The sequence below is a fragment of the Anguilla anguilla genome, chromosome 10 (assembly GCF_013347855.1).
Source record: "Anguilla anguilla isolate fAngAng1 chromosome 10, fAngAng1.pri, whole genome shotgun sequence".
Lineage (NCBI taxonomy): Eukaryota > Metazoa > Chordata > Actinopteri > Anguilliformes > Anguillidae > Anguilla > Anguilla anguilla.
Genome location: NC_049210.1, coordinates 2670655 through 2697746, shown reverse-complemented (window position 1 = coordinate 2697746; position 27092 = coordinate 2670655). Strand labels below are relative to the sequence as shown.

Genomic DNA, 27092 nt, shown 5'->3' with positions numbered 1-27092 from the left:
AAGCAGTCAGCTCAGTAATGAGCGAGGCCTGTCTGTCTGAGCCTGCGGGGCCCCAGCCGAGAACACACACACACACACACACACACAGACACACACACACACACACACACGGACACACACAGACACACACACACACACACACACACGGACACACACACACACACACACTCAATCTCTCTCTCTCTCTCACTCTCACACACACACACACACTCAATCTCTCTCTCTCTCACTCTCGCACACACATACACACAGATACTCAATCTCTCTCACAAAAGTATACACACACTCTCTCACTCTCTCATGTCTCACACATGTTGACACACACTATCTCTCTCATTAGCAAACGCACCACACTCTCTCACACAGATAAACTTGTCACCACGTACCCTGAAGTGTTTCTGACGCACACAAACAGGAACACTACCCACACACACACACACACACACACACACTCACACAGATTCTCACACACTCACTCTGTCTTTCAAACACAAACACGCAAGCAAGCATGCGCACACACGCACTCTTCCTCTTACACAAACAGTCTTTCTCTCGCAAACAAAACAGAGTGTCACACACCTGTGGTCAGCACTCAACAAGTACGCTCCACTAATACCTCAGTAACTCTGTTCTATTTATAACACCGAATGCTGTAACTGTTGTATAACTGAGTAAACATGGCAGCGTATAACTATGCTATGGATAGATGCCTCCACCCAGACTTTACTGTCCCTTCTGTTTCTCAGCCACTCTGAGCAGTAATTTATCCGGCCTTGTCAATAACCTGAGACCTCAGGTCTTCACCCACGCGGCTCAACAATCTATAACAACAGGTGTAGTGTTCCATCACCTGCCCCGGCCCAGGTCAGAGTCTGTCAGCGCAGCCCCCACCCACCCACCCAACACACACACACACCCGCGCACTCACACACACACACACACACACATACACACACACACCCGCGCACGCTCACACACACACACACACACACATACACACACACACCCGCGCACTCACACACACACACACATACACACACACACCCGCGCACTCACACACACACACACACACACACCCGCACACTCACACACACACACAGACTCACACTCACACACAGACACATACACACACAGACTCACACACACACCCGCGCACGCTCACACACACACACAACACACACACACACACACACACAGACTCACACGCACAGCCTCCCGTCGCTATTATCTCTGAGTCCCACCGTGATTCGCAGCTGTTCGCTGTCGTCAAAGAGCGTTGCCGCGTCTGACGGTTCAAAACAAATCCCCAGGAGTCCGGAATGCCGAACCCCGGGTTAATTTTACTCGGGAATGAGCCGCCGTCCCGTGCCGATGTTCTGAGGGGTGTTTCCATTTCGGACTGCAGGGAGCAGGGGGGGCTAGGAGACACAGAGACCAGACAGTCGGGCTCTGACCGGAGAGACGAAAAGAGAGAGAGAGAAAATGACGTCCATCCAGCAAACCGCGTAAACGTTTCCCTGTCACTCCTCGCTAAGCGCCAAATACATCGTCTCTCGTTTTTTCTATTTCCTTTAATTACGCCGCCCAGGATCTGCAATGGCCAAAGCCTTCCAGTCATTTCATAATAATTCATCTCTCTGCCTCATATTTTTTTTTAAAACCCGGATGTAGGTCTGCTCTTGTTTTTCCCCTTATCGGCCTACCTCCTCCAGGACGTGTGATGACATTCGCAACCCGCACGCCTGCATATCATACAAGGGCCCCGTAGGTACTGGCCTTCTAGTGTAACTTAGCATTACTCTCTGACCTCGACTGGACACTAACAGACAAACACACACACACACACAATCACACACACACCTACACACACAAACACACACACACACACACAATCACACACACGAACACACACACACCTACACACACAAACGCGCGCACGAACACACACACACCTACACACACAAACACAATCACACACACGAACACACACAAACCTACACACACAAACACACGCACACACACACACCTACACACACAAACACACGCACACACACACAAAAAACACAGGCAGTATACGGTCAAAATTTTTGCACGCGCACATACTATAAAAAGCATGGGTTAGGTTGTGAAAGCAACATACTGATATTAGAACTGGTCACACAGAACAACAACACAGCACATTGGAACCAGCGATACACGAGTGAACGGGTGAACCGTCCCGTCTGTTTTCAGATGCTGTACGCTCCCAGTGCCCCGCACGCCAAGGTCGGCAGCGAACAATTCGGTGTTTTTTGTCGTCGTTCCTCTTGTCTCCGGGTCCCCTGGGAAGGAGGGCGGATTCAGAATCTGGCAAAACCGTCGCCTGCGCCAGGCGTCCACTCCCCAGGACAACTTGCGGTGTAATTCCAGCGGGGGGGGGGGAGAGGAAGGGGGGCAAATGTGCTTGGTGGGGGGCAAATGTGCACAGGATACGTGGCCCCCCCACCAGGCTTGTCTGTTCAGTAAGTGCCAGAGAACATTGTTGGGGGGGGGGGGGGTTCAGCTGCTAAATTTCGCCGCTGGAGAGCAACACACTCCCTCAGAATGGCCAGCATCTGGCAGGTGTCCAGGTGTCAGATGTCGTTTCCAGGATGGGCATTGGCCAATCAGCCGAGGAGGCCCGAGAGTCAGCCTCAAACCCCCCCCCCCCCCGCAGTACAGACCTCCACATAGGCCTGCTGGATGCAGGGGGGGGAGCGGGGGATCTGGTGGCAGGCCTACGCAGTCTGGACCGGTCCCCTCCCCCAACCCCCCCGCCCCCCCCCGGGGCGTAAGAGGGTGCCGCCGCCGGGCGGCTTCAGGCCAGGTTGTGGCTGGAGTAGAAGCTGGACGTCTCGGACACGGTCTTGGAGACGCTGTGCGAGGACGAGCCGTTGGAGGCCAGGTCCGGGGACGGGCGGCGGCCCGGGGGGCGGTTCCGGGCCTCCTCCTCCGCCCCCCCCGCCGCCGCCGTGGTGGAGGACGGTGGACACGGTGGTCTCCAGGCGGCTGGCCTTGTACACGCTGGTCTGGGTCTGCAGGTAGCGCACGGACTTCAGCTCCAGGCCTTCGTACGAGCCGTCCGGGACGCAGGGGCACCAGTGAAAGGCCTGCTTGAACCCCGCCCGAAATCTACAGGGCAAAGACAGAGAGAGAGAGAGAGAGAGACGAAGGGGGTGGGCGATTTTAGGGGGGGTGGTAAAGATGAGGGAGAGGTTTTGAGAGAGGGGAAAGTGAGGAGACAAGACGGAAATTGAGCGGGAAAAACCCAGCGGATTAACATTTTTGTGGTGAAAAGCTGATGAAACAGCGTTGAGGCGTTCAGGTGAGAAGCCTGGGCTACATTTGGTCGAAAAGTGAAAGTTTTCCAGCCAACTAGGACACAGCCAGGCTATATCCAGGTAAAACCTGAGTTACTGTACCTGACCTACCTCAGCTATTGCGGCTAGCCTTGTCCGTTTGTGTGAAAACGGCTCTCAACCTGGACTTCCACCCCTCTAGACGTCTAGATTCCAGCTTCTGCTCGCTGGGAAGGAAACGCTAACTGTGGTTTCCTTCTGCTCGGGGGGGGGGGGTCTACTGCTGCTGAATGTCACATGACCCCACAACCCCATTTACAGGCACCAGCAGGTGAGTTACCTGTCGTGGAGGCAGCAGTAGATTTACAGGCACCAGCGTAGGTGCTCTGCCGGTGAGTACAGAGCAGCAGGTGAGTTACCTGTCGTTGAGGCAGCAGTAGATGATGGGGTTGTACATGGTGGAGCTCATGGCCAGCCACATGACTGCCAGGTACACCTGCTGGATGAAGGGCTCCTCGAACAGGTGCGGGAAGAACTCGTACAGCAGGAAGTACACGTGGTAGGGAAGCCAGCAGGTGGCGAAGGTGCACACCACCACGATCATCATCTTCACCACCTGAGATAGAGAGAGGAGGGGGGGAGGGGGAGAGAAACAGAGAGAGGGATGGAGAGAGAAAAAAACAGAACAGACAAGGGAGAAAGGGAGTGAGAATGGAAAACAGAGAGGGATGGACAGAAACAAAGAGAGAGGACAGGATATAGATAGAGAGGAAAGGAGGAAGCAAGAGAGGGGGATTAGAGAAAAGATAGAGAGAGAGGCACAGAGATAGAGAGACAGAAAAGGAGAGAGAGTAAGAAGGGAGAGAGCGGGAAGGAGAAAATAAGCAAGCAAGAAAGAGAGAAGAGCTCAGTTTTTATAAATGTTCCAGCAAATGTATTGTGCACTGTGCGCTTTATTAACTTGTACAACATGGCTGATTGTCCCATTTTTGTGAAAAGCCATTCCCAGTGTTTACGGGTGTTTTATGGGCTGAGCGCGGGGCTCTGCACCGCTCGCGGTGATCACGGCTAATTGAGCGCGCGGCTCTGCTGTCCGTCCGCATTTACAAAAGGAGCCGTTTGCAGGGCTACTCTGCGGCGCCCTTATATGACAGCGCTTCTGGCTCAAACTTCGTTTAGAAAATAGCGAGTAAGTGAAGGCATCTTCAGTCAGAAAGAGTATCCGCGGGTCCTGACTTCTAGATGGAAAGGGCCCGCTTTCAAAGGGCACCTTTTAGAGAGTGGGCTTTCTCACCGGGATTCTATTGTTCAGTGCTCAGTCAGTCTGTCTGTCTGCCTGCCTGCCTGCCTGCCTGTCTGTCTGTCAGTCTGTCTGTCTGCCTGCCTGTATGTCTGTCCGTCTGTCTACCTATGTCAGCCTGCCTGCCTGCCTATTTGTCTGTCTGCCTGTCTGCCTGCCTGTCCATCTGTTTGTCTGTCTGCATGCCTGCCTGTCTGTCTGCCTGCCTGTCTGTCTGTCTGTCTGTCCGTCTGTCCGTCTGTCTACCTATCTGTCAGCCTGCCTGCCTGCCTGTCTGTCTGTCTGTCCGTCTGTCCGTCTGTCTACCTATCTGTCAGCCTGCCTGCCTGCCTGTCTGTCTGTCTGTCTGTCTGTCTGTCTGTCTGCCTGCCTGCCTGTCTGTCTGTCTGTCTGTCCGTCCGTCTACCTATCTGTCAGCCTGCCTGCCTGCCTATTTGTCTGCCTGCCTGTCCATCTGTTTGTCTGTCTGTCTGCCTGCCTGCCTGTCTGTCTGACTGTCCTTGACAGTCAGCCTGCTTATCTGTTTGTCTGTCTGCATGCCTGCCTGTCTGTCTGCTTCTCTGTATGCCTGTCTGTCTGTCTGCCTGCCTGCCTGCCTGTCTGTCTGCCTGTCTGTCTTTCGGTCTGTCTGTCTGCCTGCCTGCCTGTCTGTCTGTCTGTCTGCCTGCCTGTCTGTTGATCTGCCTGTCTGTCTGTCTAAACTGACAGTGACATCACCGTGCTCGTCAGCGCGTGCCGGCGGGGCGGGGGGGGGCGGGCACCTTGCGCTTGGCGGTAAGCTGCTCCCGGTAGCGGTCGGACGAGTCGCCGGGGATCTCGCTGGCCCACAGCGTCAGGCCGACCGCCAGGTAGGCGCACCCCATCACCAGCAGCGGCAGGAAGTAGATGAGCACCGTCACGCACACGTAGTACCTGCGCCGATCGCCACGGAGACGGACCGGGGGGGGGGAGACAGGCGGGGGAGGAGAGGGGGAGCGGATTAGCAGGGCCGTCGGCGGAGGTAAAGAAAGTGATGGATGAAAGGAGAAGTGAAAAGCACGTGTTGGGGGGGGGGGGGGGGGGCAAAGGGCCCGTAGACGCTGCACAGAGCTCCAGCGCATCGTCTGAGGCACAGCCCTCGCTCGCAGTTCGCGGTGGAAGCGCCGCTCGCTGACATTCACATTCACACAGGGCAATTCATCACCAGTAAGAAATGAGGATTTGATTATCCCGTGGACCAGCGCTTTTTTTTTTTTTTTAGGGATGACGGGAGAGGCACCAAACTCCCATCATCCCGAGAGGACATTTAGAGAGAGAGAGAGAGAGATAGAGAGAGGGAGAGAGAGAGATAGAGAGAGAGAGAGACAAGTCATCCATCTTTCTCACCGCAACAGATACAGCCGTGACCTTTGACCCGTCTTTTGAGTAATTAACTGCAATTACAGGGAAAAAAAAGCCTGAGTCCCAGGAGAGGCCGTCCTATGCTACGCATCCCACGGCAGGAAAAGCAATCATCATCAGGCCATCATGTAGAGAGACGAGCCCTTTCTTGCTCCAATTAAAAGACATCAGCTCATCACTGTTTAGCCAGGAGAACAGAGCATCACTGTCGCACCAACATCCTGATTAGGGGTAGGGAGTAATCACGCTATTGTAATAGGGAAAGGGCAGCTGTAGCATCACCTTACAAGCAGATTATAGAGATAAAGCTCCACCAATCACAGAGTATGTTAGTAACGATCTATACATAGAACAAAGCTGAAAACATTTTAAGTGACCTCATAAGAAATATTTCAGACATCTTGTTGCAAATATTTGATACTGGAATACTTTCAAATAAATCAAATAAGCCGCAATAAAGTATTTCAAACTACTTTCAATTGTACATGCACTGTCCACATAAATAAAGGAAATAAATGTATTTGAAAGGCCGTGTAATATTTCACACGATTATGACCCAGGTCTGAAACATATACGTACAAAGACACACACACACACAGAAACACACACACACACACACACACCGCTCATCTGTCTGAATTTCAGCACAGGAACTGACACTCTGCTTCTGCTAAAATGGAGTCTCTTAGGAAAGCACTGGCAGTGCTTCTAAGTCAGCCTGATGTGGATTTCAGGCAATTTGCTGAAATCAGTCCAGGAGCGGGAAAGTTCTCTCAGGAATGCAGAATCAGTTTCTACGCTGAGTGGCCCTCTCTCTCTCTCTCTCTCTCTCTCCTTTCCTTCCCACTGAAAGCAGAACTGAGGAGACTGGGGGAGGGACGGGGGGATGGAGCTTTGCTCCTGAAGGTCAGAAAGAGACAAAAACTCAAGACTTATTTAAAAACTCAGAGAAATGAGACGTGACCTCCTTGTCACCGCACTGCCAGAGAGAGGATGACAGAGGACGGCAATCAGCAATCAATTAAAGCACTAATGCCGAAGCTCCTGATTGGCTCTGACGGGAGAGGCCTGTGAGCTTGAAGCCTCTCATTGGTCGATCCACTCGTTTCGTCTTGCCCTGTGTCTGAACCATACGGCCTATGGTCCGAACACAAGACCAGACAAGAGCGTGCACTTGTCCTCACACACCAGCCTAAAGTATCTCACACATTTGTTTATTTTTACTCTTTTTTTTTTTAACATACCATACGCGCTCAGCACCAACGAGCACGGCTCGGCGCCTGACCCAGCGCACCGTTCTCTGAGTGAAACGGGTTCAGAGGCGGGCCGTAACCCGATTCCCCTGCACCCCCCTGACACCGCTGAGCTCGTCGGCGCAGTTGTTCGAAAGCTCCCCGTCGGGGACAATGGAGAGGCGGCGAGGTGGCGGCAGCCCGGAGACAAACCGAAGTCACCGGCTTCAGAGTTCGTTCCCGAGGCGCGACAGGCAAAGAAACGTGGTCCGTTTTCCTAATGTGCGCGTGTGTGAGTGTGTGTGTGTGTGTTTGTGTGTGTGTATGTGCACGCGCGCGTGTGTGTGTGTGTGTGTGTGTGTGTGCGTGTGTGTGCGCGCGTGTGTGTGTGTGTGTCCTCATGCCTGCGCGAGCACGCGTGTGCATACCAGTGTCGGGAATCGAGAGCTTTCGTAACCGCACAAGAGTTATTAATACCGCGTCAGGTGCCCCCCCCCCCCCCCCCCCTGTAATCTCGACGGGAAGACGAGCGCACAAATGCACAAAAGGTGAGGGCGAACGGCCCAAAGGGTCAACAGCGTTTCAGCCCCCCCCCCGGTCCGCCAATCAGATCGCGGGTAAGCTGTAATCAGCCAATCACAGCAGCCCTCTCCGAATTACCGAATCACTCCTTTCACACTCTTGCCTATGAAACTGAGCGGGACAGAGACAGACATCATTTGGAGATATATAAGCTCGCTACACCTCAAAATCAATTCCCTTGTTTGTTTGTTTTTTTTTTTTTAAACCAGGGCCCCGTTTCACAAAGCGAAAATTGAGTGAGTTTTAGCAGGATAACTGCACTGAGCAAAACCCAGAACCCTCCCAAATCTGGAACATGGACTGAAGTAAAAAAAAAGAGCTGTTCTGGGTTTTACTCAGCGCAGTTATCCAGCTAACTCGGTAATCCTGCTCTGTGAAACAGGGTTTTACTCAGCGCAGTTATCCAGCTAACTCTGTAATCTTGCTTTGTGAAACAGGGTTTTACTCAGCACAGTTATCCAGCTAACTCAGTAATCCTGCTTTGTGAAACAGGGTTTTACTCAGCGCAGTTATCCGGCTAACTCGGTAATCCTGCTCTGTGATACAGGTCTTTACTCAGCGCAGTTATCCAGCTAACTCGGTAATCCTGCTCTGTGAAACAGGGTTTTACTCAGCGCAGTTATCCAGCTAACTCAGTAATCCTGCTTCACAGCATTACCCCCCTGAAGTGTTTCATCCCAGGCTTAAAATCTCCGTGACAAAAAATAGAGGGACCTTTTTTTTTTTTTTTTTTTTTTTGAGAGGGAGTTATATTTGCCGAACTTAATTAAAAGCCCTTCAAGGATTTACACTCGAGTCAACGATCTTATCCAGTCATGACGGGCCTCCCCGTGTGTCATATCACGGAAAAGCAAAAAAATCTAAAAATGTAAAGTAGGACCGGATATTCGGGTGCCACAACATCGGCACCGGGTGCGAAGGCAGCCAGGCCTCCGTCTGACGGCCGAGGGCCGAACCCGGCGTCAGCCTCCCTCGCGGGTCTATTTGCGTCTCGCGAGAGGAAGTCACACCAGCGGAACGCCGGCTGCCATGTCAGAGAGGCTGGCGGCTGGTGGCGGTGATGATGATGATGATGGTAAGCGCCTCAGCTGCTGGGGAAATAGCTTCCCGCCTCCAACACCTGAAAAAAGGCAGATCTGGTCCCAGCTGCAGTGCGTCAGTGCCATGGTGGTGGTGTTGTTGGGGGTGGGGGGGGGGGTAACCTGAATCCATGGGGGGGGGGGGGGGTGGGGGGTGGTGGGGGGGTGTGGAAGTACACAGAGTACCGGAAATGTCAAGAAGAAATCACTCTGCGCCGAGACAGATCATTCTAGCTATTTTTAATGCCCGGGATTGTGTTCCTGGCTGCAAATAAGCCCTCTCACCACTCACTGCTCCCCGCTCACCGCTCCCCGCTCACTGCTCACTGCCTCTCCAGTCTGCAGCCCGGCCTGTTCAGCTTTGATAGTTACAGAAGTCGAGTCGGAGGACCACACTCCATGTGCAGCTAGTTCAGGCAGACTGTGGTCTCTCTCTCACACACACACACACACACACGCTCACAGACACACACACACACACACACACAGCCCAGGTTTTTACCCGGATATAGCCTGGCTACGTGTGTGTGTGTGTGTGTGTGTGTGTGTGTGTGTGTGTGTACTAGTCGGCTAGAAAGCTTTTCACTTTTTTACCAAACGTAGCTGGGTTTTCACCTGAAAGGCTACAGTAGGCTACGGCGTTTCGCCTCATTTTCACCTCAAAAAATGTTCACTGGGGCTGAACCCTTTCCTCCTGCCCTTCAGTTCTCTGTCAGAAAAAAAATCAGCGTTGCTGTGGTTTGGGGCGGTGGGGTGGGGCGTCTGCTGTTTAAGTCAGGTCTCAGATCCCCGACCCTATGCTGAGCACCAGTGCTCGACTTGCCTTCCTGTTTACACAACATTTCATTAGAAGGCCACACCACGCCAGCAGACAGCGATGCACCAGAGGTACCTCAGCGACTCGCACTCAAATTCCCCCAACACGTCTCCTCGGGTTGAAAAATGCAGAAGCATCGATCTGTGCAACACTTATTTCAGCCAGTAGGTAAAAACTAATGAGTCTGGCGCATTAGGTGCATCAGTTGAAAATCAAACACGCTGTGCCGCAGGGTTTCAATGTCAGGCGCGTCTGCCTCAGGCAAGGTACTTATGTGTCTAATATCCCCGTGCAAAAAATCCAAAAATTAATGGTTTGTAAATGTATAAGAGGAAAGGCCGGTGCCTGAGCAAAGCAGTTTGGCCTCTCCCTTCTGCTTCACGTGGCTCAACGTGTCTGTGTTCGCTGGCTTATGAACCGTGGGATGAGCAGCCATTAGACCATAAACCTGAAAAAACAAATCTCTGATAGAAATGTGTTGACAAACCGAGCAAAATTAATTAATTAAATAAATAAATAAAAACATAAAAAATTCAATCAATATTGCGAATAATTAGGCCCTCAGTCCAAACGGCATTCTGGAACGGAATGTTCAACAGCATAATTTTCCTGTTTTTTCGTTTCACGAAAATGCAAGACGTGGAGAAGCCAAATTAGCATTCCTCATTGCGGCCGCCATCAAGCGCCATTGTTGTCACGGATGTGTTATACATCAGCATTCAGCTACAGTAACGCTGCTTCACTTTAACAAGGCCCGCGTCCTCACCAAGGGGTACCTGCTGCAGCTCCCGCAACTACTATCAATGCCAGACAGCTTACCTACAACAACAACAACAACAACAATATACTTTGCGAGATGTGCGTTTTTATTCATTTTATACGGTTTTATTCATTTTTAAACCGTGCTTTGGTCCCACAGCAGGAAAGGTGGGAAGATTCGCGTGTGGCATTAAACGCGAGCATCGAAGGAAACGTCTCACATCGACTTCCTGTGCGCTCACTCGCGCAGCGCTGATCCAACGACGCCAGCGACCAGCGGAACTTTACTGCAGTCGCCATGGCCACAGCGGAACGCGCGGACAGAGAGGGAGGGGCAGGGCGGGGGGGCGGGGCCACTCACATCTTTTTGAAGTCCCAGACGGTGTACTCGGGCCAGTTGATGTAGCAGACCACGCGCCCGGGCAGCTGCGCCGTGTTGGAGTAGTAGTACTGGGGGAAGGCCAGGCACAGCGCCAGCACCCAGATCACACCCACGACCACCTTGGTCTCCGTGGACGACATGCGCTGCTGCAGCGGGTGGATGATGGCCATGTACCTGAGGGAGGGGCACAGGTCAAAGGTGAGAGTGTGAGTCACACCTGTAGCGAAACACCCAGAGGAGAGGTATTGGCTGAGTCATGTCACTCAGCTGGGAGCAGGCTCTCTACTTCTGTCTCTCTCTCTCTCTCTCTCTCTCACAAACACACACACGCACGCACGCACACACACACGCACCCAGGGTGGTTCTGTTTCATCTCCTCCAACTGTAATCCAAGGCCAGATGACCAAAATGGTGGACATCTATAAATACTCAGGTATTTATTGATAGACACTATTGATTAAAAACCTGACCTTTGACTTAAAACTGTAAAAAAAATAAATAAATAAACAGGCCCGCAAAGATTGCACTTCCTGCAAAGGTTAAATGTTTTAAATACAGAAAGGTGAACAATGGTCATGTTCGACAGGCCCTTTTATTGGATTGGCTCCCAGCTTCTCTATGCCTGCCTGGGTTGGAAGCCCAAATGTTCACAGCGAAAACCGCTCGTCCAAGGTTGTCAAAACAGCCTGTGAGCTCACGTGTCAACAAAAATGCCCTCCGATTGGGATTTCTGTCGAATGGGCGCTTCGTAAGGTCAGATCCCATTGTAGCCTGGTCCAGGCCATCCAATGTATGAGTCATTTCAGACGCCCCCCACAATGCACTGGGCTATGGTGCCCGTAACAAACAGCAATTAGACTAATACTTCACGCAATAAACTTAATAAATGAGCACAATGCTTAATTTGCACTATGCGTCATGGTTTCCACATCCAGCTACTACTGTACCTCCTTTGTTATATATCCTGCTTGTGTATATTTGCGTCTTTGTATATTTATGTAATGTGTTTTACTCTGTTATGTTATTTGGTGATTGTTGTGTATGTATCCTTGTCATATCTTGTTTTTACTGTTTTTGTTTTTAGTACTGCTGCAAGATAAGTTCCCCTAGGAGAGACAATAAAGTAAAGTGAACTGAACTAAACTGAACGGATTCATCTGGAAGTGTAGACTGTGTATCTGAACCTCTCTCTTCCTCTCTCTCGCTCGCTCTCTCTCTCTCTCACACACACACACACACACAAGGAAACACAAACCCAAACATGCAAAGGTCCTACCACAGACAACCATCCACAGGTCCACACACACACACACACACATACACACACACAAACACAAACCCAAACATGCAAAGGTCCTACCACAGACAGCCATCCACATGTCCACACACACACACACACACATACACACACATGCAGTCACACACTAGACACCAGTCTTCCCTGTCACAGATTGACGGGCTGTCCAGGGTGTATTCCTGCCTTTTGCCCAATGCATGCTGGGATAAGCTCCAGCACCCCCGCGACCCAGCCCAGGACTAGCGAGTATAAATAATCGATGGATGGAGGGATGGATAGACACATGTCTTTTTTTTTTTTTACAGCTATCCCAAATAACACTATCAAAAAGAAGAAAGAAAGAAAGAAAGAAAGGTAGTCACAGGATCCACGGCTCAATCTTGCCTTGGTGATTAAGGCGGTTGAGCACTTGTGTTTTCGTTCCACAACCATAAACAAAATAAATCAAACGGAAGCGCAGCCTTCTCCCACGGAGTCACGGCACATTTAGGGAAAACGAGCGGGAACGTCGTCTGAGATCGTCTCCAATCTACGCGACAGATTAAGTCGTCCCTTCGTTCTTTTTGAAGAGAAAAAAAAAAAAAATGAATATGTGGCTGTGACATAATGCGCCACCAAGAGAGTTATTCATTCCTTCCCAGACACTGAGAGCATCTTAACGAAAAACAAACAACAGCTCATTACGCATCAGAAATTGCAATTATGTTTAGTAATGACAGCCGGCGGGCTCAGGGATGCTGGAGGACTGAGCTCGGAGCCCCTGGTGTAATATCTGCTAACGTCTATGGGAGAGCGCAGCGGCACATCACACACAGTGCTTACGAACAGCCGTAAAGTTGGAGCGCACTGCATGTGCAAGAGCGTGTACAGCACAGCATGTATGAGGGGTTATAGAACAGGGTGGCAGGGAGAGGGTATAGTATGTGTGTGTGTGTGTGTGAGAGAGGCTATAGAACAGTGTAGTGCAGAGTGTAGTACAGAGTTGCAGAGCAGGGGTTATAGAACAGTGTGGGGGAGAGCAGAGAGAGGGGTTATAGAACAGTGTGCGTGCATCTGTGGAAGCATGTGCGCGTGCGTGCATGTGTGTGTGTGTGTGTGTGTGTGCGTGTGTGTGTGTGTGTGTGTGTGTGTGTGTGTGTGTGTGTGTGTGTGAAAACAATTCTCCAGTGCAAGTTAGCGATGAAAGCAAACAAAAGAAGCGAAAAGGACAGGAGATCATTTGAGCGACAGGCAGTTTTTCCAGCCTGGACCGGACTCTCATCTTTCTCCTTTGATCATCTCCATTAGAGGCCAAGCTGGGTCGATGAGTCTGCAAAACTGCTGGGTGCGCAATACTGTACCACTGATTGGGGGCGGGGTGGGGGGGGGGGGGGGATGGTAGGGTGACTAGCCGCAAAAAGAGGGCTGTAGAGTGGTTCAGTGCAATCTAACATCTCAATGAGATGGCGAGGGAGAGGACAGAACGGCACCGAAAAAAGACAAAGTGCCATAAGAGAGGGAGAGTGGAAGGGTGTGAGAGGGAAGGAGAGAAGGAAAGAGAGAACGTGTGAGTGGGAGGGAGAGGGAGAGAGAGGAAAAGTGGGAGACTGAGAGAGTGTGAGGGAGAGAGAGGGAGCAAGGGAGAGAGAGAGAGAGAAAGAGAGAAAGTGTGAGTGGGAGGGACTGAGGGAGGGTGAGAGGGAGCGAGAGAGAGGGACTGAGGGAGAGAGAGAATGAGGGAGAGGGAGAAAAGGGAAAAGTGGGAGATTGAAAGAGTGTGAGGGAGAGAGAGGGAACAAGGGAGAGAGAGTGTGAGAGGGAGAGAGGATGAGACAGAGCCAAAGCAGCGCGATGATGAAAGAGACTGTTGAGCCAAGATGAGAGGAGAGAAGAGGCGAGCGACAGAGGTGAGAATGGAGGATAGGTGGTCTTTTTTGCGCTGATATTAAACATGCCTTGCAGTGCGATACCACATCACTGTCTTCCAGCCCCACCAACAATATTCGATGAGCCCAGAACATTGTCGCAATGTTACGAAAGATTGGCTAAACCCTGCCCCGCCCCCATGGTTTCTCATGTTTCAGATGATGTTTCGGAATGGTTTTTTTTCTTCTTCTTCTTCTTCTTTTCAGTGAATTCCGTGACCAGAATTTGTCTGGAGCAAGAAGCACCAAGGCCCAAGGCCCTTCTGAGCGATGTTTTCATCATAGCATTATCCCATACCCAAATGACAATCTAACTTGGAATCTTCCCCAATGTTCTTGAAATATTTACTGTTGGCTGGGGGCATAACTCGGATCCACAGAAGGAGGAGGGCGGCTTGCCTGGTACGCGCATTCCAAATGAACGGACTCGGCCCAAGGTGTTAGGCATTAAGAATCCGCGCAGAGGCGGTAACAAAGGCTCGAGCCACAGAAAGTTACGTCACAAAGCGGTAACAGCATTTACGCATTTTCCGGTTCGATAATTTAGCGCAGTTTCTAAGAGGACAGACAGCAGAGCTTAAACAAACAAATCACAACAACGATTTAACCTAAAAGCCAATAAAGCATAGCAAAGGTGTTGGCTGTAAAAAATCAAATGTTTAAATTCATATCCCCGGTATCTTCAGGGAGCAGTTAAAAAACATAGCAGTGTCATAAATTGTTATGCTCTTTTGCTTAATGGGTGGTCTGTAATACGGGCTTGTCAAAAACCAATTACACGTCTGCTGTGAGCACACCAGATTCTATGGACATTATTGACCGCCTCTAGGATCTCAAGGCCCATCGCTCATAAACACATTTCAACGGCTCTGGGTTGGAAGGAAAATGTTACAAGAACCCGAAGATGAACGGGTCGATGTTTAACATACTTGCACTGCTGCAGCACTGATGAGTTATTACTTAAATACCACAAAAAGGTCACATAGATGAATCTGCATGCAGCCAACAAGAGATAAAACGGTTGGACAACGGATTTGTAACTGTGTTTATCAAACCGCTATTTAAAGTTAGGACCAGATTTTAAAGAGAATCCAAGGACGTTGCATGTCAGTGTGTAATGTCTTTGCGTGGAATTAATAGCTTTCATTCCCACCAATACATTTTCTCCTTTAGCTATATTATTCCACTATGATATGTAATAACACTGCTGGACATCTTCAGTGTTTGCTGAAAGTTGGCTGCCATTTAAAAAAAATCTCATACACACTCACAAGCGCACACAAGCAAGACTTCATTTTTACGTAACGTCGCTCGTGGAGAATGTCCAGCGACAAAATGATAAATATGATTGCTTCCAGGATGACGGATGATTATTGTTGAAAACCTCAAGCTGGAACCACATCTTCACGTCTGAACGCCTGTAGTTCTTTGTGCACAAAGACTGGGTGAACCAAATATTATTGTTTAGTTTCATAAACTCAACATCACAAGCCAACATCCATCTAATCCTGTGTTGTTTTATCTAATCTAGCCCTGCAGTCATTTATAGGCTACTTAGAATTCCACATCCTTTCTCCCATTTACAATTCGCCAGTTTTCTTGAGGTTCATTTTCCTCTCGGAGGAGTTGCACTGAAGTCACACACCCTGGGGTGTGAGTTATAGTTGTAAATTACGCTTTATAAGATACGTGACGTAGCTGGTAAAACGCATTAAACAAAATACTGTAAATTGCACCCTAATGTTTTTATGGCTTTCCTAATGTTATTGCTACACAGTGACAGTAAAAAAAAAATTTCAATAGTTTCCTTGGAGCAATAATTTAGGTGTGTGCATTTAGAATTGATTGCTGACAGATACAACTGAGGAACCTAGTTTTGAAATAGGCTACAGTTAAAGAAATACTTGACATTGATAGATAATCCCTTATTAGATAAATGTCCGAGTGAGTATCACGTAATTGACAGTCAGAAGGTCTAAACATTTTAATTAAAAAAAAAACATTAGAGTGTACATCATTCACGAACGCAGGCTACTGTTGGTTCAACAAGACACCTGCTTCAACCGACAGCCTCGATTAAAAATGTAATATATTCCTAGTGAATATTGACTAAGACACCAAATTAGCTTACTATACGTCAAGGACAGATAAATACCTGGTGTAAACAAGTAAACGTTTGTATCCGTCTTCAAAGGATGAATTGTGCATTATTAAAATAACTTGAAAAATTATTATTTCTAGAGCCCCTATTTCAACTAGAGATGGATGTCTACATGGATATTTGGATAACGATAAGCCGGTTTCAGCTCTGGAAATAAAAAATAAACGAAGACCCAGATGCGCGATTGAAATGAGTGGAATGGTGTAAAGTGCGCGTTTAAAGCACCACATCGTAACTCTGAATAACGTAACTTAAAATTTAATTCAACGTGACAAGGAAAATAGACCAGTAGGTTGCATGCGTGGACGACGAAAAAAAAAATGTCAAGGGCCAAAAGTCGAACACTTATCGGGAAAAAAGACAAACAGAGTGAGGAGGGGGTGCTCACTAAGCGCATTTAAAAATAAAAGGCACAAATATGTCGTTGGCTGCTCACCTGTCCAGCGCTATAGCCGTCATTGAGTAGATGCTCGCGAAGACTGCGGCTATAGGAAAGAAGTTGTGGAACCGACAGTACACCAGCCCGAAGTACCACTCGTTGTGAACTCCATAGGCGAAGTTGATCACCGTGTTGAAGGCCGACATCGATGCCTCCGCGAAGGCTAAATTCACCAGAAAATAGTTGGTCACAGTTCTCATCCGTTTGTGCGCGACGATGATCCAGATTACCACGACGTTGCCCACCACGGACACCACGACGATGGTGCTGTAAGCGATCGCCCACAGAACTATCCTCCACGCCGGTTGCACGAACTGGTTCCAATATATCTCCGTGCCGTTGGTCTCCGTGGCATTGGTCCAGTTGCTTGGATTATCCGTTGTATTGAATAAAGAGTCCATTTTTGCGGGTGCGTAGGGTTCTTGTCAATATTACAGTTTATTTACAATATTCTCTACCTTAAATGAGCATTCATTTACCCCCGCATTAAATCAAACGTGTACCTAATCGTATAAACTAATACACATATTTATATGAACAACTTTTGATTAAATATACAAAAAAAAAAATTCTCACTGCTCCTAAAGTTTTTTTTTTTTAATGAAACCACACTGACAATAATTGATTTGCCTTCTATAATCCGAAATGACTGGTTTTGGGGGAGGAAAGAACAGCCTACGACAATACGACGCTTTCAGATTTCGGCACTGTTCATGTGTGACTCTGCGGTGTCCGTTATCTTCTTGCAGTGCAAGTCGGAAGGGAGGACCGCTGCTCGGTAAAATCCACTGTATCGGGGGTTTTCCGCGGCTGTGTGTGGAGACCTCGGTGACGGACGGACCTATCGCCACGCTTCTATGGCGCGTGCCAACCACAGTCGCGCGACTATATCCGCTGAAATAACTCAGGCGTTCACTTACCGCAAGCCGACGCGCGTGAACCTTATTTGGCTCGTCCACTAATTAAATACCAACCGTGTCGGTGTTGTTCCTTTCGTCTGCATTGGTTAAAAAAAAGACAGAGGGCAAGCCAGAATTTGTGAAATTGTTATTGTGGTGTCTCACGTAGAGGTTGCCATTTGTACTGGTAAGACAAACAAAAAAACTTTTTGTGTTTCAGAAAGTTGCCTGTCATGTATTGATATCCGCTGCAGTTTTAGCAGTTGTTGATGACAAGGAGCCAGCAGTCGAAAGAGCACGTTTAGAGCGCAGTCCGGGGGTTAACTGAGCCCCTTCACTTCACGAAAACACACACACTCTCTCTCTGTCTCGCTCTCTCTCTCTCTCTCTCTCTCTCTCTCTCTGTCTCTCTCTCTCTCTCTCTCAATTCAAGACTTATTATGATCGATGGCGGCAAAGGTTGAGGGGAGGGGATTGTCATTCAGCTCGGTTTGCATATAGGCACACCAAAAACACTCACAGTTTTTATGAGAAAGCCGTGCCTTTTTAAAATCCCAATGCAGTGAAGTTAATCGATGGACCAAAAGGTGGAATGTTCAAAAACAGTGAGCAGATCTCGGGATAATCTAAATTCAAGGTAAGGGAAAAATGTGAATCTAAATCTGATCTAATCCTTCTTGGATTTGTTGCAGCAATCCATGTATGAAATTGAATTGTTAGCATGGAAATTCTATTCTGATGATTCCAACAGATTGTTGCTTTCATTAAAATAAATGGATAATATATAATTTTGTCCAATAATAATAAAAATTAATAAACGAATAAATCGGGCAAACAAAAAATTAAAAAACTATCATTAATAAATGCAAGGAAACCAATAAACCATCAAATAAATGTTGAACATAAACATATAAAAACAACCATGAAGCAATTATTTCCTAGGATGGAATAAGGTGAGAACCTGAAGGTTTTCATGAATAAATCAATATTTTTTTCTGCCCATCAAACATTGTCTGTCTGCTCCATGCAGCTGGAAGATGTACTGAATCTCTAGAATCTAAAATATCGTTTCCTATCCCTGGAGGATTCACAGCGTAGCCGCGTGCGTCTTCCAGGGCAAGGAATTATGGGTAAAAACTCGTTGTTATTAGGAGAGGATGAGAGTCTGGACTTCCCAGCGAGTTTCTGGTTTTGTTATGAAAGCCGCTCTGTCATGACCTCTCGTAGCGTATGTGAGAACAGTCTGTGTTCCACGCTCAGGCATTTCCTACTGCTGCTGGTACATTTCAATCACATGGCTGTGTTCACTGAGTTTACTCAACGCTTTTGGTATGTCTGTTTTTGTCAATCACTGCAGCTGGGTGATTGACCGCAGCGTATTGTGTTTTTTTTTTAATACCACAGAGCAAGGCAGTGCAATCACTCTTGTGACTTGTGGCTTGTGTCTGGAATTGGTCTGTCCTGAAGCTGTCTGGTTTTGGTAAGCTTATAAGTTCTGAGTGTGAGGCGATCTGCTACTTGTGGAGACGTGTGGCTTCTCGGGGTCTTCTGGGAATTGGAGTTGGTGCATACTCCCCCCCCCCCCCCCCCCAGGGGAACCAGGTTTTAATTCATTAATGGATATTGACTTATGTGTCCCCGCTTAAGCACCTTAATTTATGTGTGCCTTTGTGTGCTTAGAGGAAGGTTTCATATGATGTTGTTTGCAGTACGCAGTAAAATTGTCCAGTGTCGGTTCAACTCTAACAGAGCACATGTGGTCCCATTCTGGACCAGAGCGGGACTATACATACTCTGTTAGAGTTGAATTAGCACCAGACATCTTACTGTGTATGACTGCGTAGAATTCTGGGTGCTTATATTGGTCTCATTGTTGTCCAGGTTACGAGTGTCTGATTGGTCTGACTTCCCTGAGATCTTTCTCTTTTTTTTTTTGTTTATTTTATCAGTTGAATTTATTTTGGAAAACAAAAATTTTTTTTTTTGTGCAGGCTCTGACAACGTTTTCTCAGCTGGGACAGTCTCTGCTGGCACCCTTCATCTGATCTGTGGGTGACAGCTGAACCCCCACCGAGTACACTGCGTCAGATTAGTCTCTGCTCAAATTAGGCTTAGCAGTCCTTCGTTTCGGATGCCAAGGATGCGTCCCTAAGACTGGTTCACGTTAAGCAGAGCGTGCACGGGACCTCCTGCAGATTTTGTCAAATCCTGTTTTTCCTGTTTTTTTTACTACCCTACTTGGTAAATGGTAAATGGACTGAATTTATATAGCGCTTTTATCCAAAGCGCTTTACAATTGATGCCTCTCATTCGCCAGAGCAGTTAGGGGTTAGGTGTCTTGCTCAAGGACGCTTCGACACGCCCAGGGCGGGGTTTGAACCGGCAACCCTCCGACTGCCAGACAATCGGTCTTACCTCCTGAGCTACGTCGCCCCTTCTGGGCTGAGAGGCCCGCAGTTTGTAGAACGCCTCTCGGGTTTGTTCTTTGGCCAGTAATGTCACCTTTTTGCTGACGCGGCAATTTGAATTTAAAGCTGTGGCTTTTACCAGTATGTAGAGTTCTATACAGTGCTGCCGTAACAATTAAAGCATACTAGCCACTGATGGATGAACAGTTTTGATGCTGCCAGCTTTTTAGCTTGCAGAGAGGGCATTTTGGTCATCTGGTGAATGAGCTTGACATTGAGTTACCTTGTGCATAACAAGTGGTCCTGTCCCAGTGTCCCATATCCAAAAGGACAAAAATAAATTATTGTGAAAATTGTTACACACTTTTAACGAGTGAATCACCAGAATGCAATTAAATTAATTGCAATTCTACTTCATGGTTCACGGATTGGGGGAAAGCTGCTCACTATCTCCCTCTAGTGGTGATGTGCTGCTCATATTAGCACACCATAGAATGTTTCAGCTCGTGTTATACTGCTAAAACATACGGGAAATTTGGGTCAAATTAACATTATTTCCATGTAATATTTTTTCTTAAAGAATGTGTATGTTCTTTGGCCTTACTCAAGCAGAACCCAGCATGGTAAGGCATCTGTCTTTGCCCATTTATTTTTCCAGAAGCCATGGTGAATTAACAATCTGCTAATTGCAAGGTGGCATGTAATTGTAAATGTACAAATGACATTATGAGGGGACAAGCATGGAAAGTACTGTAGTTCTCGTGTGTCAAAAGACATCACATCAAGCAATCATTGGCTGGTAAATCATACAGGGAATGCAGTTTACATATAACTGCTGGTGATGAAATGTGTATAATTCACACCACTGGTGTCTAGTTTTGAGTGAACGGGGAATAGCTTGATGGAATGAGAGCTAAATCCCCAAGCAAAAAACCCTTCGAAAGAACAATATACTGTAGGCTACATGTGTTACCCAGGTCTCCAGTGAGAACCAACAGTCTTTTTTAAGATGCTCCAGGAATTGGTAAAATACACGGAGGAAATTTCCCTTTGACCTTGGGCCCACACTACCATTATGGTCCAGCTTTCTGCCACCTCATAGTTTGGTTGAGATATTGCCGCGTCAATAAGCTTCGTCATATGATGAGCAAACCGACCGACATTTTGAAAAAAACCTGGTTGTGTCCCCTCTAGACCTTGGCTTGAGCGCCCTGTGGTGTGGGCTGTTGGCTTTTTTGTTTCGTCCTCACCTTGTTTTGCAGTTGCTGAAAATGACAGGAATGCTGTGTGACGGCTCCAGCTTCGATTAGCGCATCAGGGGGCTTTAAAAAACATGCTCCGTAACATACCTCTGTTTGGACAGAGTTCTGTAAAAAAAAAAAAAATTAAAAAAAATTAAAAAAAATTTCGAAGACGGGCAGCAGAGTTAAGCGGAGAGCCACTGTTGGATCCTCAGTTTAAGGCAGTGTGTGGTACATCTGATATCTGATTTCTTTTAAAGTCAATTTTGTTGTTTTATATTCTTCATACAGATAGAAAGTTCTCTACTGCATCTTCTCCTATATGAACTTCTCATCAGTGCTGAACTTAAAGGGTAATTATTTGACACTTACATGCTCTGTATGCTATAATGATAGCAGATGTTTGCTTATATTTTCTCATCTGGCTGATCTGTCCAGGGCTCTGGTTCAGGGAGCAGGGTTACTGAGTTAGCTGGATAATTGCACTGACTAAAACTCAGAACCCTCTCAAATCTGGAATATGGACTGAAGTAAAAACAGCTGTTCCGGGTTTTACTCAGTGCAGTTATCCGGTTAACTCAGTAATCCTGCTTTGTGAACCCCCCCCCCCCCCCCCAAAAAAAAAAAATATAGCCTGGCCTCTTGCAGGGTTAGGACTATGGAAAGGAAAGACACTCTTTCCTTCCTACTGAATGGTCATCCTAGTGGCGTATGTACCCTGCTAGACCCTCCCGGTGTACAGAGTACTTATATAGGCATAGGAGTTCGGTTTATCATGCTGATGATTCCACTTATTGCGCGAGGGTTTCTGACGGAAGTGCGACAGTGACGGTAAAGACAATTACAAGAATTAATGTACCGGCATTGTGCGCGTGCCTGGCTCAAGCGGTCAAAAATGCGTGTGTTTATTACCACAACCCGCGCGTGCGTTAGCGAAGATTACTGATGCCTTTGTGCGCGGCCGTGCGAGTATAATTTGTTTTCTAAGATGAAAGCGCCGTTGCTTTTGTGTGTATGTTTGCGTGTGTGTGAGAGAGGGAGATTGCCTGAACTCATTTCACAAATACATGTAGGTGTATCTGTCCTTTGAAAAAGGCAGTATGATAACAACTGTGACCATGACGTGTCATGGCACATATTTATAATATACAGACTCTTAGTTTCCTTAACCATAGTAAACAGGGATGGTTTTGTTCGTCTTCTTCTTCTTAGAGTGTTGCGTTGGCTTTGTCCCGCAATAGCTCATCGGTCAGTGTTCGAATACTGGTGGTAAGTTTAGCCTACTATGGCAGGTGAATTTCATTCCGTACTCGTATTTGGTTTGCGCGAATCCACGTCTGAAGCCAGACCAGCCGCCGTAGGCCCCCTGCAGTCTGAGTCACGTGTCATCATCGGCATGGAAACAGAAATTTAATTTCACACATCAACTGCCGTCCCCCACGGCCTGAACACAATCAGCGCAACGGATAACAGGAGCGGGCTACAAATCTCACCACATAGTCACACGCTAAAAAGATAACCTAACACCCCCCCCCCCCACCCCAACCCCGCTCATCCGAACGCCCTTTGGTACAAAGAAGAAATGAAATATGAAAATCAGTGAACAAGGTACTCAATAAGTTAATAAATACCTGCTTTTATGGTCTGCCGGAGTCACAGAGGGCTAATTGAATCTTGTGGAGGAACGGGTTGAGAGGGAGAGAGAGAGAGAGAGAGAGCTGCAGATGTTTTCTGAGGAGGGCTGATTTGATAGCCCTAGTCAGGAATACAGAGTGGGCCTCGCTGTGCATACGCCCTCGCTGTGCATACGCCCTCGCTGTGCATACGCCCATGGTTTCCGGTGCCGTAGAGCAGAAAATTGTACACTTACATGACATTACAGGCATTTAGCAGACGCTCTTATCCAGAGCGACTTACACAACTTACGCTGGGAGCAAACGTGTATTTTTGGCAGTGGTCTGTGTGCCCTTACCAGTGTGTGCAGTGCCCTACCAGGCCACTATAATCTATCTGCTTGGTTTTATTTTGCGCACGAGGCTGCAGAATAAAACCTTGTCTGAAACGGCCTGAACATCCGCACGTCCAAAATCCCCTGCAATCATTCTCCTGCCGACAGAACACCACTTTCTGTGCTCTGTACTGAGCGTGTGCAGCAAGTGCATCCATGTTACGGTGGATTAAATTTGTGTAATGTCTAACCCTTATTCATACGTGGGAATATCAGAGCATGTTAGTCAGTATGCCTGCTCGTGCTTCTCATCCACCTGGTGCCGGGGGAACCATCGAGCGATGGTGACGGTGGCCTTCAATGCCTCTGAATGGTTTTGTCACCAAGTCCACGTCTTCAGCTGCAGAACAGCAGAACAGACACAGGTAATCAGCAATCTGTTCAGTGATTGCCCATTGTTCCGGCCCAGATAAGAGCCCACCACAGGCTTCTCTCATTACACGCTGAGGCGTACGCAATAGCGTGTGCTTACCGGAGGAAAATGGAGGAAACCAAAATAATAATATGGCCCGTTGTAAATGATGAACTACTTGTTCATGTTGTATTGCAGCGATGATTGGAGAATCAACATGGTACACGATGTGTACACATTATGCTGGTGTTTTGGCTTCTTGTTCCTTAGACGTTTTGGGGAACACATTTAACAGTGTGTGTGTGTGTGTGTATGTGTGCGTGTCCGCAATATTGTGAAGCAGCATCAGTGACAAAACATTTCACTCGTTTTAATTGTACGCTCTGGTGGCGCCCTTGTAATTTACATCCTGATACTGTACAAATTTGGAGATTTATAAAGCTCATTGCATGTCTAGCCAACTATAGGCAAAGGAGCATTTGGCTTATAAGCCATGGGATGAGTACAGAATTTGGGTCAACTGTTGGTACAAAAAAAAAACCTTTAAATACCAAGCCAATGAGAGGGCAGCCATTTTAGCCTTAAGATTGAAAAACATGCTCCTGCAGAGAAAGGTACAGACAGAGCTTTTAACCATATCTCGTCACAGAACAAACAAAAAGGCAAATGCAAACTATTCCAAAATAATAACACAAAGCAAAACTCTAAGTGTTCTTACATGTGCACTCAAATGCAAACACGAGCAGATGGTAGACTGCATTTTTAATGGTGTAGCACGATAGCACGATAAATTTCTCCATTACGCAGACCCCAGCTGACCTGAGAAGCCCATGGCCTCTCACGCCTGCTGTTTGAAGTGTGACGCACAGAATTATTATTTTTTTTTTTTACCTTTCGCATTCTTGTTTACACAGCGTTGTGAGGACTGAAGCCGGACGGCTGCTCTGCCGATTTCTGGAGTGTTAACTGCGCTCTCCTCCTCATGCTGGCTGAGAACCAGCAGGGGCGTCAGTGTAGTATAATGGGTGAGGAACTGGTCACGAGTCACAAGTTCGATTCCTGGGTAGGACCCTTGAGCAAGGTACTTAACCTGCATTGCTTCAGTATCCAGCTGCATTAATGGAGGCAATGTAAATGCTATGTAGAATGTTGTGTAAGTTGCTCTGGATAAGAGCGTCTGCTAAATTCCTGAAATGTAATGTAACCAGTTTAGCAAAAGAAGGGTCAAGGGTTAAGTGGCAGTGGAGTCTCAGTTCCTGCATTAGACTAGGTACACAGAGGGCCTTAATGTCAACATAACACGATGAAGCCCTACTTAATCAGTCTTTCCTTCTTTTTTTGAAAATGTATTTATCGCTGCTACTGCTTGCACTGTACACTTTGTAATTTGGATTTTTTTTTTGAGAATGTATTTATCGCTGCTACCGCTTGTACTGTGCACTTTGTTCGGTCAGTCAGTCAGTGTGTGTGTGTGAGTAATGCTCTGTCGGTTCTGTGGTCAGTCAATGTGTGTGTGAGTAATGCTCCTTCGGTTCTGTGGCGAGGTTCTCCGCTATGAATAGCTTTAATTTACTGCATCAGCCGCTTGCAGTCGGACAGCTGTATGAAGTGTATTATAATAGCGGGTGAACCAGTCCTGTGTGAATTAGACGCTCTGTCACTGTGGAGTCATGGTCACACACACACACACACACACACTTGAGCTTTTCTTCCAAGTGTCACCGCTGTCAGATTGAATGATGCCAGAGACAGAGATGAAGTGTTTCCACTTTCGATGTAGGTCCTCCCCTAACTCGACGCCATGAGCGGCATACGCTACAGCAGACATGATGGACATTGTAGTCAAGGATTTATTGTAGTACAGTAACTGACAGAGATTGAAGCAATCGCAAATATACCTGAATGACTTTTGCCTGCCCCCTCTCAAAAATCAGGTGAAAGGGTCCTCTCTCAAGATCATCTCTCATTTTATACTCAAATATCCTCAGTGCTGCCTCCCTCCCCCCCCCCCCCAGTATTTAATGTGGGCAAAGATACGCGCAAAACTATCTGTCGTTTTTAATCCACACACAGAGCGTGAATCAACACGAAGTTCGTGGACAATCCCAGGCAGTCTGCATACAAATCGGTGTTTAGGAAGTCAAAACATTTGCTTTTGTGATTCTTTGCCTAACTCAAAAAGTAATTTATAGTTCCATATAATTGTCTGAGTGTCTCCTTTTTACCATAAATCCCTGAGCCCCATAGTAGCAAGACCACACTGGCATTTTAACCGTCCAATTTGTGATTTAGTCATTTAGTGGATACTTTTTAGCCAAACTGACATATGAAAGTGGCCCTGGAAGCCATTTTAAAACTGCCGGTCTGCAAGGCTCGATCAGTCTCATAAACAAGTCTCATCGAGACATTTTCAAACTGCAACCTGCCTGCTCTTTCATTTGACTGCCGTTGCTCGCAAAGTACCTGAAGGCACTTTTATGTATCTCATTGTATTTTCCTTTATTGTACTGTAATGTAATCCTTTGGAGACAAATAGAAGCACAGAGTGATGTCAAAAGATTTGAGGCAGGGTGTGACAGCTATGTTATACTTTCAGACAAGGCTGGCCCAAGTATTGCCTCATCACACAACAAAAAAGATGCAAGTCATTTAGTAATTCATTTTATGCTTCTAGACTCTTCAGCTGGGGGATGACATTAGCTCAGGAGGTCGAGCGGTCGTCTGGCGACTGGAAGGTTGTCGGTTTGAGCCCTGGTCTTCTGAGTGTGTCAAAGTGTCCTTGACCAAGGCGCCTAACCCCCATTTCTCCCAACAAGCTGGTTTGCAAGGCAGCCTTGCATGGCTGCCTTGATCGCCGTTAGTGTGTTTGTGTGTGTGTGTAAGTGGGTGAATGAGTGGCATTCATTGTAAAGTGCTTTGTGCAGTCGTTGCTGGAAAATGCCCTTTATCAATGCAATCCATTTACCATTTTACAACTGCTGATTCTTTCATTTCACCTGCTGGGCTCAACTGAAGGGGAATATTGGGAGGGGAACAAAAGTTGGCTCTCGATGAAACAATGGTGACAGCCATTTTTTTTAATACGTGTTTGATATTGGTAATGTGTTTGACATTGGAATTAATAGGCTGGCGCTGCAAAATGTACTCGGTCTTCCTCAGAACTGTACCTCCAGATTAGTCAGCGATGGTCAGTCAAGCAAGAAATTATCTCGGTTTCTAATTACGCTGTCTTGTCCCAGTAGTTGATGTGTTGCTTTTTATTTGAGGAAACTGGTTGGCGAGTTGACACAGACAGAAAGAAGGGAGGATAGAAAGATAGAGAAAGGGAGACAAGACAGAGAGACAACCTGCCATAATGACGTGTGTGATTATGAGCTCACGTCAGGGTCAATGTAAAAAAGTTTACTTTGCACTGGGCTAGTCTAATTAATTCCCCATTATAACTCACTGAAATAAAATCAAAATTATTTTTCTGGAACTTTCTCTCATCCAACATTGTGTATATAGCCTGCCCCCCCCCCCCCCCCCCCCCCCC

General features: G+C 47.4%; 1 protein-coding gene across 1 annotated transcript; it reads right to left on the bottom strand.

Moving 5' to 3' along the window:
* Nucleotides 1–2809: 2809 nt before the first annotated feature.
* On the bottom strand, nucleotides 2810–17873 carry tacr1a (tachykinin receptor 1a). Its single transcript, XM_035436137.1, is given in 6 exon segments — nucleotides 2810–2995; nucleotides 2997–3150; nucleotides 3737–3933; nucleotides 5379–5529; nucleotides 10828–11022; nucleotides 16647–17873. Coding segments are annotated over 6 exon segments (1260 nt in total). The 5' UTR covers nucleotides 17051–17873; the 3' UTR covers nucleotides 2810–2836.
* Nucleotides 17874–27092: the final 9219 nt, after the last annotated feature.